General features: G+C 47.2%; 1 protein-coding gene across 1 annotated transcript; it reads left to right on the top strand.

The window, feature by feature from the left end:
• The first annotated feature begins 4,341 nt into the window (after positions 1–4,341).
• On the top strand, positions 4,342–16,359 carry LOC109755073 (uncharacterized). Its single transcript, XM_020313957.1, has 9 exons — positions 4,342–4,815; positions 13,193–13,300; positions 14,017–14,152; positions 14,554–15,132; positions 15,217–15,422; positions 15,509–15,709; positions 15,780–15,911; positions 15,990–16,102; positions 16,173–16,359. The coding sequence occupies exons 1-9, from the start codon at positions 4,342–4,344 to the stop codon at positions 16,357–16,359; spliced, it is 2,136 nt and encodes a 711-aa protein (XP_020169546.1).
• The last annotated feature ends 1,204 nt before the right edge of the window (positions 16,360–17,563 follow it).

Here is a 17,563-nt window from a genome sequence, read left to right as displayed (position 1 = left end):
AAAATGTGAGTCCCCCTATTTCCCCTACACTTGCCCAAGTATTGAGTTGCCAATGTATCTATCCCATAAGATCTTTTGCCACAAGCCTACTTCATTAAACATTTTCCACAACCATTTAGCAAGCAAAGCAATATTCATAATATCAAGATCCAAAATGCCCAAACCACCTAAGTCTTTTGGCGTACATACTCTCCCCCAAGCAACCGAATGATACTTCTATGTCTCCTTCTCTCCACTCCACAAGAAACTAGCTCTAGGTCTATCAAGCTTCCTCTTGACACCTTTAGGAAGCCCATAGAAGGAACTCATGAAAAGAACCAAACTAGTTAAAGATGAACTAATAAGAGTAGTCCTTCCAGAAATATTAAGAAATCTCCCTAACCAATCCCTCATTCTCTTTTGCATTTTCCCAATGGAAGAATTCCAGTCACTATTTTTAATCTTTTTTCATCCATGGGAATCCCTAAATACTCAATAGGAAAAGAGCCTCTCCCACATGTCAGAATTTCCTCAAACATTTTAATTCTCCTGTCCCATGCCCACACAAATCACTTCACTTTTGTGAAAATTAATTTTCAGTCCAGACATAATTTCAAACCAACTGAATATTCTTTTAATATTTCTAGCCCGGGCTAAATCATCTTGGAATAGCAAGATAGTGCCATCTGCATATTGCTAGATAGCCACAACTTTCTCCTTTTGATTTTTGGCTAGCCCTGTTATTAGTCCTTGTTCAACAGCTCTATCAAAAAGGACAGCTAGGATATCCATGGCAAGGTCAAAGAGAAGGGAAGGCATGTCAACATTGTTCACAATGTTCACGACCCAGTCACTTGTTTTCAAAATTAACAATAAGCTGTTCACAATGTTCGATAGACTGCGCCAATTCGAGGTCAAATTTCATGGCTACCGCTTCCGCCGTCAAGGCATCTTTGAGAGCAGTTCGTGCAATGTTATTTTGTAAAACAAATGCAAGTTGCTAAATATATCTTTCAGGTAGAAAACAAAGGAATCGTGTGAGTCTCACAAGTGTGCTTAAACAAGATTAATGTGACAGTTGCAGCTTATACCGACATGGAGAATAGTTCATATAAAACCATATGAAGTGTGTAGAAAAATGTATGCCAAGAACCAGAATCTTGCAAATGGCATTAAAAACAGCCAGTGTGTGTGTAAATAAAAGGAGGAAAAATACGCAAATGTTGCCGAATAAAAAATCATCATGGACAAACGGAAAAAGATTGTTATTTTTTACTGGGAAGAGTTTGAGGTGCAAAATCGGCAGACAGTGAGGAAAGGGTCATGAAAGTCGGAAACCCGTGGACTAAGCAAGCATCTTTGTGCGGCTAAATCCCATTTTAAATCCGCCTTGCGCGTGTGCACGCCAAAGCCAGGTCAAGCCAAGCAGCAGATGGCCGCGCAACTTTTGCAGGCTCGCAGGAAAAATTAACAACGGTGTCAGGCGTAAAGGCCTCGCTGGATCCAATCTAATCCATCATCTATCCATCGCTGCGCTCGGTCGCGGCGTAGGAATCCTATGGCTACGGGCGCTGTAGCTTGTACCCCCTAGAACTGCCCCACGCGCGGCGGCGACAGCTCACGTTGCGGCCGGTCCCATCCGTCAGAGATAGCTTTCCGGCGCAGGGCGTCTGGGGCCGGAGCAGCCAGCCGTGGGCCGCGACCTGGCTTGGGGCAGGCCGGGGGGCCTGGATGTGGCTGCGCGTGCACGTGTACGGACTGTGGAGGCTGTCAGGCTAGTTATGTCTGAGATTACTCGAGTTGGAGTTGTTTAATTTTAATGATCAGTTGGAATCAAGCAGGTGAGGTGGTTTCCGAGGGGATTTGTGTCGGATCCGCTTGCATTTTTTTATCTGCGTCGGAGTAAAAGAATGGCATTTCCACATGGGATCATGGCAAAATAAGTGAGTCATCTGCTGCGAAGGGTAAACGGTGGAAGCAGCTAGAGTGTTCGCGTGGCGAGGCGTGGTGACGTCAGCACGACGGCGGAGGTCGCCGTGGGGCCGTGGTGACCGGGCCCACGGGGAAGTGGGGAACAGGTAGCGTGAAAGGGCAGCTGGATAGATCCCCTTGGGACTGAAACCGACTGGAAAAGGGAGAACTGCCGACTGCGAGCCAGCTGGACGCCTTGCTTTGGGCCGTGGGCTCGCCCGGCAGCGGAGCAGGGCAGCTGCCAGCCGGGCTGGTCTCGCAAACGGACACGTACTGTGAAAATGAACAAAACTGACCTTTATATGAAACTTCAACGCAAAATGAGGCTTCTTTGATTCGTAGGATTTTGAAAACGTAGGAATAAAAAATTTGTAGGGTTGGAGTGGCATGGCCACTTGAATCCTGTAGGATTAGCAATGAGTGTTTGATGGCACGGGAAAAACAAATAAATTGTAAAAAGATGTTGGAGTGGATATTAGATTTCCTCTGAAATGTAGTACAAAAGATTTCATAGAAAAAAATCATATGGGATTCAATCCTATGAATCAAAGGACTAACATAGGAAAAAATTCTAAGGATTTCAATCCTCCAGAGATCCTATAAAACTCCTTTGAATCAAAGAAGCCCTGACCCCAATCTAAAAATATTTTACGAAATGGCCCTTTTTTGCATGATGCCCGGGACTAGGTCGCCATGCTAGAGAGCATGCACGAATGGTATCACTTGCAATTTACTGGTCACGTCTCCCTGCTGCCACCATGCGAAATTACAAGGAAATAAAAATGTGAACGGAGTTGGCAGCCGAAGTAATACAGCTTTGGCAAGAGGCTTTGATGCACAAGCGTTGACCTTCAGGTCAAGGAAAACTCGGCTGGTCCTCCGTGTGTTTAGGAAAAAGGATCTGACTCGGGTGACCGATCTGAGCCTTCGCCGGTCACCTTCCCCATGCGCCCTCGCACGGGGCCCACAATACCGCCCGTCCCCACTGTCCGTCCCGTGCGAGAGGCGCCCACCACCGCCGCGAAGCATCGTCGCGCTCGCTGTGAGGGACGACCTCTGGCTGCTCCAAGTAATGCTGTCAAAGGGGCGGTGATATAGAGAAAATGAGCAACATCAGGAGCTACTGCCTGCAAGCCGACACATTGCGAGGGTTGTGGTGTTGCTGCAAGCTGCGCTTGGTGGGCTGTTGCAAGCGCTTGTGGCGCCCATCCAACATTTGCCACGAGATGGGGATTCTGACACATGAGCTACTACGATCAGCGCGGACCGAGCCGCGACCAGCACGAGCCAAGTCGTAACCAGCACAACGACACAACGCCTAACTGTAAGCCGGAGGCCCGAGATGCCGCGGACCGACCTATAACCGGCACAACACCCAGCTACAACCGGAGACCCGATATGCTGCGATTGGCGCGGGGTGAGCTGGAACCGGAAGGACGCCCAACTGCAACCGACAAAGAGAGGTGTTGCGACTGGTGGTCGGCGGCCTTTTGGAGGTGAGCCACAACAGCAGTCGTGCCCATGTTGCGAACAATGGTGTGGTGAGGTGCAAGCGACGATAGAAGTTGCTACAAGCACGAGAGTATGCTGCTGCGACGGGGCTGCAAGGCAACGACGGGGAGCAGTGACCGACGAGATGAGTTGTTGCGACCTACAACAGATCCGTGCAGCTACGATGCCAGTTTAAGGACGGCGGCAATGGACTACGTCCGACGAGCTGCGAGTTGCGGGTGTGGGCGGTGGCAAGGAGGACATCAACGCGGGAAAGGGGGTGGTCGGAAGGACGTTCAGGCGATGGGCGCGGCGCCTGTGCTGTGTGCATGCAAATGGGGTGGTGCACGTGCATAAGTGCGAAAGGCCAAAGCGGGGTGCAGTAGGAAGACGGCCAAGGCGGGCTTAATTGGACTGCGGGGAAGGCCATCGATCGGGGGTGGCGTTGGTCGACCAACGCATAGCATCGGCCATGTGTTTAATCCTTAATTACATTAGATGGGGCCGTGCATACAACTTTTGAATCAAAAAACAAATTTATGTTCTGTTTGAATATTTGTTTTCTCTGCGAGAGTGCTCTAAAACAAAATCACTCTTGAACCTAGAAACTTCACCAAGCCTGAACCGTTTTTCCTTTCACTTCCGCTTCCGTAGACCCCCTCCAACACAAGGACGGCTAAAATTGTCCCATACCCCTTCATAACGGAGGGCACGATGGGCAAAACTCGAAAAGAGGCCGCCCGCTGTCCCAATCGCAACGTCTACATATTCATATACGCGCCTTGTTTTTTTTAGGCCGGGTCGCCCCGCCAGCGCGCCCACCCCCACGCCCCCACGTCCTACGCTGATTACGCGCCCGCCAGCGCGCCCACCCCGCTATGTACGCGCGGATAGGCATGCATGCATGGCGCGGTTACGGGCCCCGCTGCCGCCTGCCGCGCTGCACCCCCGCTGCCGCCTGTCGCCCGCTTCCGCCTCGCCCGCCGCGCCGGCCTGCGGCGCCCGCTTCCGCCTCGCGTCGGCCGCCCCCGCTTCCGCCGCGTCGCGTCGCGTCGGCCGCCCCCACTGAGGCGCTGCCGCCTGCCCCTCGGTGCCCGCTGCCGCCTCGCCTGCCCCGCGTGCCCCGATGCCTCCTGCCCCCCCCGCTGCCGCGCTGCCGGCTGCCGCCTCGCCTGCCCCGCGTGCCCCGACGCCTATCGGTGGGCGCGCCCGTCCAATGCCCCCGACGAGTGCTCCCATAAAGCTGCCCCCGACCCGCGCTCGTCTCACAGAAAACGCCCCGACCCCGCCTCTCCTCTTAGAAACCGTCCCCGACCCCGCCTCTCCTCTCTCCGGCGCAATGCCTCATGGACGCGGATGTTTCGGCCGGCGTTGGTTTGGCTGGGGAGGCGGCAGTGTTGGAAATATGCCCTAGAGGCAATAATCAAATGGTTATTATTGTATTTCCTTGTTCATGATAATTGTCTATTGTTCATGCTATAATTGTATTAACTGGAAACCGTAATACATGTGTGAATACATAGACCACAACATGTCCCTAGTAAGCCTCTAGTTGACTAGCTCGTTGATCAATAGATGGTTATGGTTTCCTGACCATGGACATTGGATGTCATTGATAACGGGATCACATCATTAGGAGAATGATGTGATGGACAAGACCCAATCCTAAGCATAGCACAAGATCGTGTAGTTCGTTTGCTAAGAGCTTTTCTAATGTCAAGTATCATTTCCTTAGACCATGAGATTGTGCAACTCCCGGATACCGTAGGAATGCTTTGGGTGTATCAAACGTCACAACGTAACTGGGTGGCTATAAAGGTGCACTACAGGTATCTCCGAAAGTGTCTGTTGGGTTGGCACGAATCGAGACTGGGATTTGTCACTCCGTATGACGGAGAGGTATCTCTGGGCCCACTCGGTAATGCATCATCATAATGAGCTCAATGTGACTAAGGAGTTAGCCACGGGATCATGCGTTACGGAACGAGTAAAGAGACTTGCCCGTAACAAGATTGAACGAGGTATTGGGATACCGACGATCGAATCTCGGGCAAGTAACATGCCGATAGACAAAGGGAATTGTATACGGGATTGATTGAATCCCCGACATCGTGGTTCATTCGATGAGATCATCGTGGAACATGTGGGAGCCAACGTGGGTATCCAGATCCCGCTGTTGGTTATTGGCCGGAGAGTCGTCTCGGTCATGTCTACGTGTCTCCCGAACCCGTAGGGTCTACACACTTAAGGTTCGGTGACGCTAGGGTTGTAGAGATATTAGTATGCGGTAACCCGAAAGTTGTTCGGAGTCCCGGAGGAGATCCCGGACGTCACGGGGAGTGCCGAAAGGGGTCCGGGGGTCCACCTGCCCCAGGGGGGCACATGGGCTGTAGGGGTGTGCGCCTTGGCCTATATGGGCCAAGGGCACCAGCCCCAAGAGGCCCATGCGCCAAGAGATAAGGGAAAGGGAGAGTCCTAAAGGGGGAAGGCACCTCCTAGGTGCCTTGGGGAGGATGGACTCCTCCCTGGCCGCACCCTTCCTTGGAGGAAGGGCCAAGGCTGCCCCCCCCCTCTCCCTTGGCCCTATATATAGTGGGGGGGAGGGAGGGCAGCCGCATCCAAGGCCTGGCGCCTCCCTCTCCCTCCCGTGACACATCTCCCTCCTCCCGCAGCACTTGGCGAAGCCCTGTTGGAATCCCGCTACTTCCACCACCACGCCGTCGTGCTGCTGGATCTCCATCAACCTCTCCTCCCCCCTTGCTGGATCAAGAAGGAGGAGACGTCGCTGCTCCGTACGTGTGTTGAACGCGGAGGTGCCGTCCGTTTGGTGCTAGGATCATCGGTGATTTGGATCACGACGAGTACGACTCCATCAACCCCGTTCTCTTGAACGCTTCCGCTCGCGATCTACAAGGGTATGTAGATGCACTCCTCTCTCTCGTTGCTAGCATCTCCTAGATTGATCTTGGTGACACGTAGGATTTTTTTTGAATTATTGCTACGTTACCCTTCAGTGGCATCATGAGCCAGGTCTATGCGTAGATTCTATGCACGAGTAGAACACAAAGTAGTTGTGGGCGATGATTTGTTCAATTTGCTTACCGTTACTAGTCTTATCTTGATTCGGCGGCATTGTGGGATGAAGCGACCCGGACCGACCTTACACGTACTCTTACGTGAGACAGGTTCCACCGACTGACATGCACTTGATGCATAAGGTGGCTAGCGGGTGTCTGTCTCTCCCACTTTAGTCGGATCGGATTCGATGAAGAGGGTCCTTATGAAGGGTAAATAGCAATTGGCATATCACCGTTGTGGCTTTTGCGTAGGTAAGAAACGTTCTTGCTAGAAACCCATAGCAGCCACGTAGGACATGCAACAACAATTAGAGGACGTCTAACTTGTTTTTGCAGGGTATGCTATGTGATGTGATATGGCCAAAAGGATGTGATGAATTATATATGTGATGTATGAGATTGATCATGTTCTTGTAATAGGAATCACGACTTGCATGTCGATGAGTATGACAACCGGCAGGAGCCATAGGAGTTGTCTTAATTTATTGTACGACCTGCATGTCAATGAAAGCGCCATGTAATTACTTTACTTTATTGCTAACCGTTAGCCATAGTAGTAGAAGTAATAGTTGGCGAGACAACTTCATGAAGACACGATGATGGAGATCATAGTGTCATGCCGGTGACGAAGGTGATCATGCCGCGCCTCGAAGATGGAGATCAAAGGCGCAAGATGATATTGGCCATATCATGTCGCTTTATGATTTGCATGTGATGTTTGTCATGTTTACATCTTATTTGCTTAGAACGACGGTAGCATAAATAAGATGATCCCTCACTAAAATTTCAAGAGATGTGTTCCCCCTAACTGTGCACCGTTGCGAAGGTTCGTTGTTTCGAAGCACCACGTGATGATCGGGTGTGATAGATTCTAACGTTCGCATACAACGGGTGTTGACGAGCCTAGCATGTACAGACATGGCCTCGGAACACAAGCACAACACTTAGGTTGACTTGACGAGCCTAGCATGTACAGACATGGCCTCGGAACACAAGAGACCGAAAGGTCGAACATGAGTCGTATAGTAGATACGATCAACATGAAGATGTTCACCGATGATAACTAGCCCGTCTCACGTGATGATCGGACACGGCCTAGTCGATTCGGATCATGTATCACTTAGATGACTAGAGGGATGTCTATCTAAGTGGGAGTTCATTAAATAATTAGATGAACTTAGTTATCATGAACATAGTCAAAAGGTCTTTGCAAATTATGTCGTAGCTTATGCTTTGGTTCTACTAAGATATGTTCCTAGAGAAAATTTAGTTGAAAGTTGATAGTAGCAATTATGCGGACTGGGTCCGTAAACTGAGGATTGTCCTCATTGCTGCGCAGAAGGCTTATGTCCTTAATGCACCGCTCGGTGTGTGAACCTCGAGCGTCGTCTGTGGATGTTGCGAACATCTGACATACATGTTTTGATGACTACATGATAGTTCAGTGCGTAATGTTAAACGGTATAGAATTGAGGCACCGAAGACGTTTTGAAACGTCACGGAACATATGAGATGTTTCAAGGGCTGAAATTGGGATTTCAGGCTTGTGCCCACGTCAAGAGGTATGAGACCTCTGACAAGTTTCTTAAACCTGCAAACTAAGGGAGAAAAGCTCAATCGTTGAGCATGTGCTCAGATTGTCTGAGTACTACAATCGCTTGAATCGAGTGGGAGTTAATCTTCCAGATGAGATAGTGATGGTTCTCCATAGTCACTGCCACCAAGCTACTAGAGCTTCTTGATGAACTATAATAAATCAGGGATAGACATGATGATCCTTGAGCTATTCGCGATGTTTGACACCACGAAAGTAGAAATCAAGTAGGAGCATCAATTGTTGATGGTTAGTAAAACCACTAGTTTCAAGAAGGGCAAGGGAAAGAAGGGATACTTCTTGAAACGGCAAATCAATTGCTGCTCCAGCGAAGAAACCCAAGGTTGAACCCAAACCCGAGACTAAGTGCTTCTGTAATGAGGGGAACGGTCACTGAAGCAGAACTACCCTAGATACTTGGTAGATGAGAAGGCAGGCAAGGTCGACATAAGTATATTGGATATACATTATATGAATGTGTACTTTACTAGTACTCCTAGTAGCACCAGGGTATTAGATACCGGTTCGGTTGCTAAGTGTTGGTAACTCGAAATAAAAGGCTACGGAATAAACGGAGACTAGCTAAAGGTGAGATGACGATATGTGTTGGAAGTGTTTCCAAGGTTGATGTGATCAAGCATCGCATGCTCCCTCTACCATCGAGATTGGTGTTAAACCTAAATAATTGTTATTTGGTTTTTGCGTTGAGCATAGACATGATTGGATTATATTTATCGCAATACGGTTATTCATTTAAGGAGAATAATGGTTACTTTTTTATTTGAATGATACCTTCAATGGTCTTGCACCTAAAATAAATGGTTTATTGAATCTCGATCGTAGTGATACACATGTTCATGCCAAAAGATATAAGATAGTAATGATAGTACCACATACTTGTGGCACTGCTATTTGAGTCATATTGGGATAAAACGCATGAAGAAGCTCCATGTTGATGGATCTTTGGACTCACTCGTTTTTGAAAAGATTGAGACATGCGAACCATGTCTATTGGTATATATGCATGAAGAAACTCCATACAGATGGATCGTTTGGACTCACTTGATTTTGAATCACATGAGACATGCAAATCATACCACATGGGCAAGATGACTGAAAGGCCTCGTTTTCAGTGAAATGGAACAAGAGAGCAACTTGTTGGAAGGAATACATTTGATGTGTGCAGTCCAATGAGTGCTGAGGCACGCAGTGGATATCGTTATGTTCTTACTTCACAGATGATTTGAGTAGATGCTGAGAATATTTACTTGATGAAACACAAGTCTGAATTATTAAAGGGTTCAAGTAATTTCGGAGTGAAGTTGAAGATCGTCGTGACAAGAGGATAAAATGTCTATGATATGATCATAGAGATATCTGAGTTACGAGTTTGGCACACAATTAAGACATTGTGGAAATTGTTTCACAACTAATACCGCCTGGAACACCATAGTGTGATGGTGTGTCCGAACATCATAACTGCACCCTATTGGATATGGTGCATACCATGATGTCTCTTATCGAATTACACTATCGTTTATGGGTTAGGCATTAGAGACAACCGCATTCACTTTAAATAGGGCACCACGCAATTCCGTTGAGACGACACCGTATGAACTATGGTTTAGAGAAACCTAAGCTGTCGTTTCTTAAAAGTTTGGGGCTGCGACGCTTATATGAAAAAGTTTCAGGATGATAAGCTCGAACCCAAAGCGGATAAATGCATCTTCATAGAATACCCAAAACAGTTGGGTATACCTCCTATTTCAGATCTAGAAGCAAAAGCGATTGTTTCTAGAAACGGGTCCTTTCTCGAGGAAAAGTTTCTCTCGAAAGAATTGAGTGGGAGGATGGTGGAGACTTGATGAGGTTATTGAACCATGACTTCAACTAGTGTGTAGCAGGGCACAGGAAGTTGTTCCTGTGGCACCTACACCAATTGAAGTGGAAGCTTATGATAGTGATCATGAAACTTCGGATCAAGTCACTACCAAACCTCGTAGGACGACAAGGATGCATGCTACTTTAGAGTGGTACGTAATCCTGTCTTGGAAGTCATGTTGCTAGACAACAATGAACCTACGAGCTATGGAGAAACGATGGTGGGCCCAGATTCCGACGAATGGCTCGAGGCCATAAAATCCAAGAGAGGATCCATATATAAAAACAAAGTATAGACTTTGGAAGAACTACTTGATGGTCGTAAGGCTGTTGGGTGCAGATGGATTTTAAAAGGAAGACGGACAATGATGGTAAGTGTCACCATTAAGAAAGCTCGACTTGTCGTTAAGATGTTTTCCGACAAGTTCAAGGAGTTGACTACGATGAGATTTTCTCACTCGTAGCGATGCTAAGAGTCTGTTGGAATTATATTAGCAGTTACTGCATTATTTATGAAATCTTGCAGGTAGGATGTCAAAACATTGTTTCCTCGACGATTTTCTTGAGGAAAGGTTGTATGTGATACAACCAGAAGGTTTTGTCAATCCTGAAAGATGCTAACAAGTATGCAAAGCTCTAGCAATCCTTCTAAGGATTGGAGTAAGCATCTCGGAGTTGGAATGTACGCTTTGATGAGATGATCAAAGATTTTGGGTTTATACAAAGTTTATGAGAAACTTGTATTTCCAAAGAAGTGAGTGGGAGCACTATAGAATTTCTGATGAGTATAGGTTGTTGACATATTGTTGATCAGAAATGATGTAGAATTTCTGGAAAACATACAGGGTCATTTGAAAAGTGTTTTTCAATGCAAAACCTGGATTAAGCTACTTGAACACTGAGCATCAAGATCTATAAGGATAGATCGAAAAACGCTTAATAGTACTTTCAAATACATACCGTGACAAGATTTTGAAGGAGTTCAAAATAGATCAGCAAAGAAGGAGTTCTTGGCTGTGTTACAAGGTGTGAGTATTGAGTAAGACTCAAGACCTGACCACGACAAAGAGAGAGAAAGGACGAAGGTCGTCCCCTATGCTTAAGACGTAGGATCTACAGTATGCTATGCTGTGTACCGCACCTAAAGTGTGCCTTGCCATGAGTTGGTCAAGAGGTACAAGAGTGATCCAGGAATGGATCACATGACAGCGGTCGAACTTATCCTTAGTAACTAGTGGACTAAGGAATTTTCTCGATTATGGAGGTGATAAAAGAGTTCGTCGTAAAGGGTTACGTCGATGCAAACTTTGACACTAATCCGAATGACTCTGAGTAGTAAACCGGATTCGTATAGTAGAGCAGTTATTTGGAATAGCTCTAAGTAGCGCGTGGTAGCTGCATCTACAAGATGACATAGAGATTTGTAAAGCACACACGGATCTGGAAGGTTCAGACCCGTTGACTAAAACCTCTCTCACAAGCGAGATATGAACAAACCCCATGGGTGTTGGATTCATTACAATCACATAGTGATGTGAACTAGATTATTGACTCTAGTGCAAGTGGGAGACTGTTGGAAATATGCCCTAGAGGCAATAATCAAATGGTTATTATTGTATTTCCTTGTTCATGATAATTGTCTATTGTTCATGCTATAATTGTATTAACTGGAAACCGTAATACATGTGTGAATACATAGACCACAACATGTCCCTAGTAAGCCTCTAGTTGACTAGCTCGTTGATTAATAGATGGTTATGGTTTCCTGACCATGGACATTGGATGTCATTGATAACGGGATCACATCATTAGGAGAATGATGTGATGGACAAGACCCAATCCTAAGCATAGCACAAGATCGTGTAGTTCGTTTGCTAAGAGCTTTTCTAATGTCAAGTATCGTTTCCTTAGACCATGAGATTGTGCAACTCCCGGATACCGTAGGAATGCTTTGGGTGTACCAAACGTCACAACGTAACTGGGTGGCTATAAAGGTGCACTACAGGTATCTCCGAAAGTGTCTGTTGGGTTGGCACGAATCGAGACTGGGATTTGTCACTCCGTATGACGGAGAGGTATCTCTGGGCCCACTCGGTAATGCATCATCATAATGAGCTCAATGTGACTAAGGAGTTAGCCACGGGATCATGCGTTACGGAACGAGTAAAGAGACTTGCCGGTAACAAGATTGAACGAGGTATTGGGATACCGACGATCGAATCTCGGGCAAGTAACATGCCGATAGACAAAGGGAATTGTATACGGGATTGATTGAATCCCCGACATCGTGGTTCATCCGATGAGATCATCGTGGAACATGTGGGAGCCAACATGGGTATCCAGATCCCGCTGTTGGTTATTGGCCGGAGAGTCGTCTCGGTCATGTCTACGTGTCTCCCGAACCCGTAGGGTCTACACACTTAAGGTTCAGTGACGCTAGGGTTGTAGAGATATTAGTATGCGGTAACCCGAAAGTTGTTCGGAGTCCCGGATGAGATCCCGGACGTCACGGGGAGTGCCGAAAGGGGTCCGGGGGTCTACCAAGGGGGTCCACCTGCCCCGGGGGGCCACATGGGCTGTAGGGGTGTGCGCCTTGGCCTATATGGGCCAAGGGCACCAGCGCCAAGAGGCCCATGCGCCAAGAGATAAGGGAAAGGGAGAGTCCTAAAGGGGGAAGGCACCTCCTAGGTGCCTTGGGGAGGATGGACTCCTCCCTGGCCGCACCCTTCCTCGGAGGAAGGGCCAAGGCTGCGCCCCCTCTCCCTTGGCCCTATATATAGTGGGGGGAGGGAGGGCAGCCGCATCCAAGCCCTGGCGCCTCCCTCTCCCTCCCGTGACACATCTCCCTCCTCCCGCAGCGCTTGGCGAAGCCTTGTTGGAATCCCGCTACTTCCACCACCACGCCGTCGTGCTACTGGATCTCCATCAACATCTCCTCCCCCTTGCTGGATCAAGAAGGAGGAGACGTCGCTGCTCCGTACGTGTGTTGAACGTGGAGGTGCCGTCCGTTCGGCGCTAGGATCATCGGTGATTTGGATCACGACGAGTACGACTCCATCAACCCCGTTCTCTTGAACGCTTCCGCTCGCGATCTACAAGGGTATGTAGATGCACTCCTCTCTCTCGTTGCTAGCATCTCCTAGATTGATCTTGGTGACACGTAGGAAATTTTTTGAATTATTGCTACGTTCCCCAACAGGCAGTGGAGGCGCAGGGAGCAGTCGCCGGGCGGGAGGCGGCGGTGGAGGCGGCGGCAGCGGCGGTGGACGCATCGGCAGCGGTGGTGGACGCGGCGCCGCGCCGGGCGGTCTGTGGCCCTCTAGCCTCACCGAGCCGCATACTGTCGATATCTACTGGCACGGCATCCCCGTGCCGCCGTCGTGTCGCCTAGCACACGGCTGGCACGTGACGAGCACCGGCTATGCCACGCCTGGGCCGGCACATGCGAAAATGTTTGCTCAAGTTCATTATTAAATCATATGCGTTGGACAGAAAAAGGTTCATCATGCCATCAAAAAATGGTGCGATATCATTGCGCACCGAAGATGTGTTTGACATTTTCGGGCTACAGAACAAGGGCAAAGATGCCATGAAAGCGCGAGGAAAAGGGGGGTTAAAGGCGAAGGTGAAGGTGCCTAGTCGCTTTCTAGATTCCAATACGGGGGAAATGATGATAGACGAGCTGATTGAGAACATCGTTGCCAGTGGCACGTACGATGATGATTTTCTCCGTAGAATTGTTCTGGTTCTTCTAGGCACGGTTCTTGCACCGCAGTCCACGAAAGAAGTTCCTAATGCTTATTACAAGTTAGTGCACGATGTGGAGGCCATCAAAGCATTTAACTGGAACACGTTTACTTTATGCGTTTGCGTTGAAGGCTTCACAAAGACCTTATCAGATCTTACAAAATTTACTTGGCCGATCGGAAACCTTGCCCTCCTACAGGTAAATCTTATGTTATATTTGTTTCTTTCGAACTATAGTTTGTGAAAAAATTGCTAATATACTTCATGTTCATGCAGTACTTGTTTTGGGAGAAAGTGCAGCCACTGGATGATGAGGCATTTGATCCATTGGCTCATGAATATCCGTTGATGCTTAATTGGTTAGAAGATGAGGCTAAGAAGCGTGACGCGTACGACACGTCATACGGCCGTGGTAATGGGACGGTAAGTTACTATTAATATGTTACTATTTCGTACTGCATGCACTTATGTTAATATTTATATGTTGAGAAATTTATATTGATTTTACCTGTCACAAATTGATGACGTGATAAGTGAGAAGTACAGGCAGACATTATTTGCTCAACAAGGAAGAAAGGCGGAGGAAGAATTAGAGCAAGAAGATCGTGCGCAAAAAAAGAAAGATAATAGAGATGAGGCTTCATCGAGCAGGGATAGTACATTAGATCAAGTGATGAAATGCATCAAAGATATGCAAAAAGAAATTAGACTTCTCCCTCAAAAATGTGCCGAGGTAATATGAGTGATGTTCAGTTTACATTGGATTATTCATAATTTATGCATGTAGTTAATGCTTTCGATGTGTCATTGCAGATAGTAGTGGAGAAGCTGGAGAAGAAAGGTCTTGTATCAAGCCAAACAAGGGGTCTGATGATGACATTGAGTTTGTGGAGCATAGTGAAGACTGGGTGGGGAAGTATGGTCCATCAAAATACAAATCATCAAAATATTGGACAGATGTAAAATCAACTCCTGCAAAAGAAGATATGGACAACAGGGTGGACGCATCCTTCACCACTGGGAACGGGAATAAATTGGCGCGTGAGAAAGGTGTGCATCACAACACACCTGGTATAGGAGATGAAGGCGACCCCTTCGTTATTGAGGACACTGGTAATTCACCCAACCCATCTCTTGCGACGGTAGACACGAATGACTTTCCGGCTATTACTTCAACCCCCAAGAATATGAATGAAGTGTCAGACGGGTCTAGCGCCGATAAATCTAAGGAGATTAGTATGGATAGTCTGAACACCCGTATTAAAAATGCGAAAGAAAATGGCACTCCAGAGAATGATGGGAAGGAGAATGATGGGAAGCACAAGAGGAAACAGTCAAAATATTGTCTTTCACCTTACCAGCAGAACGGTGGACGTAAACGTGCAAAGAAAAGTAAGTGCTAGGTAATTTATTCTTGCAACATACTTCTGTCCTTGCATGCACACTTTATTAACTCATTGTTTCTTACTATTTTAGGTCTGTTTGGTATAAGAGCTGCTATGATTAATACTGATTACATTAATGAGGATCACATAGAGGCCGCGAAGGTTTATATCCGGACACTGGCAGACTCGGAGAAGCTTTGCAGCAAAACTGTCGTGCACATGACGGGAATTGGTGGGGAAACATGTACACCTGAAATGCTTGAAGCCATCATTTCGAAAAAGTGGTTGCATGGCGGTGTAAGTATTAGCAATAATTTATTAAGTTGTACATGTCATTTACATAAATTATCTAATAGGCGTAATGCTGTTATGTTATTTTGTAGGTCATCAATAGTTATTGCAACCATATGCAGACCCATAATCCTCGTGCTGACCGTCACATATTATCATCTTGGGTGTCCCACTGGCTTATTCTTCGTGCTGATGGAAAGGTTAACAACTCTAAGAGGCATTTTATGGATCACTTCGCAAACCAAACTAAAATGGTGTCTAGAGTTACTGAAGAGTATTTCATCAAAGATAAGGTACTTCAGTTTAGTATGATCATTCGTAGTACATCTGTGTGTACACCAACATGAATAAACTTTGTTGTAGGCATACTTTCCTTTTCATGTGGAAGAAAATCATTGGATAACAGTTCTTAAGCACAACAAGAAAAAAGAGTTTCAAGTTTTAAACTCTACTGGTAAATGCAGCAAAAGAGTTCTTGCAAAGATTGCTAAGCTGGTAAGCTTGCAACGTTACATAAAACAATATATAGTTATTCGAAATGTACTTCATATGGATTTGTCATTTTTATTTCAGAGGGCAGAAATAGCAAATGATACAAAGGAGGTGAATGCTCTTATTGAAACGGAACATCCTGACGTATCATCCTGGCCAATAAGGGAGTACGGTATGCCGTCACAAACAGACGGGTATGTTGCAAATGTTGAATTAGTATGTACTTGTCTGATCCATCAATAATTGACTTGTGGTTTCTTGCAGAGTCTCTCGTGGTCTTTTCGTGGTGAAATGCGTTCAAAACTGGGATGGAGATGATTGGACATTTGAGTTTGATCAAGATGAGGTTAATGCTTCAAGGGGACACATTCTAGCTGAAATACTTTTTTCAGAGTGCAACACGAAGGAAGTAGTGAAAGAGAAGATCCTCAAGATCATGGAGAAGAAATGAGTCGGAGGATGGGGTGTTGGCTATTATCTCCACTAAATAAACGTGCCGTTGTCGGTACTTGATACAATTTTCATAATAAGACATCTCTATATTGTAATGCGGCATGGTTTAGCATGTTCCGCAACTAAATAAATGTGCCGTGGTCGGTATTTGCTACAATATCTATTTTTCAATGTCACTCTTATTTGCATTATTGTCGGTGACACTCTTATTTGCATCATTGTAGGTGATGATTTTTCAACTTGTTATATAGTGTGATGATTACGCCGCCGTGGCCGGCCTGGCGCTGCTTTTTTATAATGTTTTGTATTTTGTACTGTGATGTAATGCGGACGCCGGCTGCTTTGCTTTCTGTCAAAAAAAAAAAACTTAGAAAAAAATGCCCAACCACCGCAGCCGGGCCCATTCAAGCCCGAAGGGGGCGACTCGGGCGGCTGATAGAGCCCACTAATGGGCTTGGCAACGGGGTCCAACGGGGCTGCGGGCGGTGATAAGAGAGGAGCTCGGTGGAGGGGGCGGAGGCAGCTATTTAAGCCGGTCCTCGCGCCCCCCGGCTTCCGAGGTGGTACTAAAGATGGCGCCCCCATTGCGCCCCACGCTGCACGCGGTCGCCGCAAGGCTCAGGAGGCCTAATTTGCGTTGTCTCGGGCCGGCCCAGTTTGGCCCAATGAAGGCACGCCACCACTCGCCCCCTCCCCCGGCCCACGCCCACTCCCCTCCCCCGCGCGCCGCTGAACTCAGTGTTTAGTCCCACCTCGGAAGCGGGGGCTGTCGAGGACCGGCTTAAATACCTGCCTCCGCCCCCTCCACCGAGCTCCTCTCTACTTAGTACCCGCAGCCCCGTTGGACCCCGTGTCTGGGCCCATTAGTGGGCTGAATCGGCCGCCCTAGTCGCCTTCGGGCTAGATTTGGGCAGGTTCTGCCTGCTACTATGGGCCCGGCAGAGGTATTTGGGCATTTTTTTTTCGAACTTGCTATTTTGGACAGAAGCAGCGGCCGGCCGCATACATTTCATAACAGTACAAAGGGAATCACAGTACAAAATAGCAGCGTCCGGCCGCATTTTATCACAGTACAAGAAATACAAATCAGGTGTACAAATCATCATAAAAAAATAAACAGAATTTCGAAACTGCATATATAAACAGTACAAATCATCACGTAACAGTACAAATCAAGTTTTCTGGCACACATGTGCGAATAA

The sequence above is a fragment of the Aegilops tauschii genome, chromosome 7 (assembly GCF_002575655.3).
Source record: "Aegilops tauschii subsp. strangulata cultivar AL8/78 chromosome 7, Aet v6.0, whole genome shotgun sequence".
NCBI lineage: Eukaryota > Viridiplantae > Streptophyta > Magnoliopsida > Poales > Poaceae > Aegilops > Aegilops tauschii.
The sequence above is the reverse complement of the archived record's forward strand: the minus strand, read 5'-3'. Positions and strand labels throughout refer to the sequence as shown.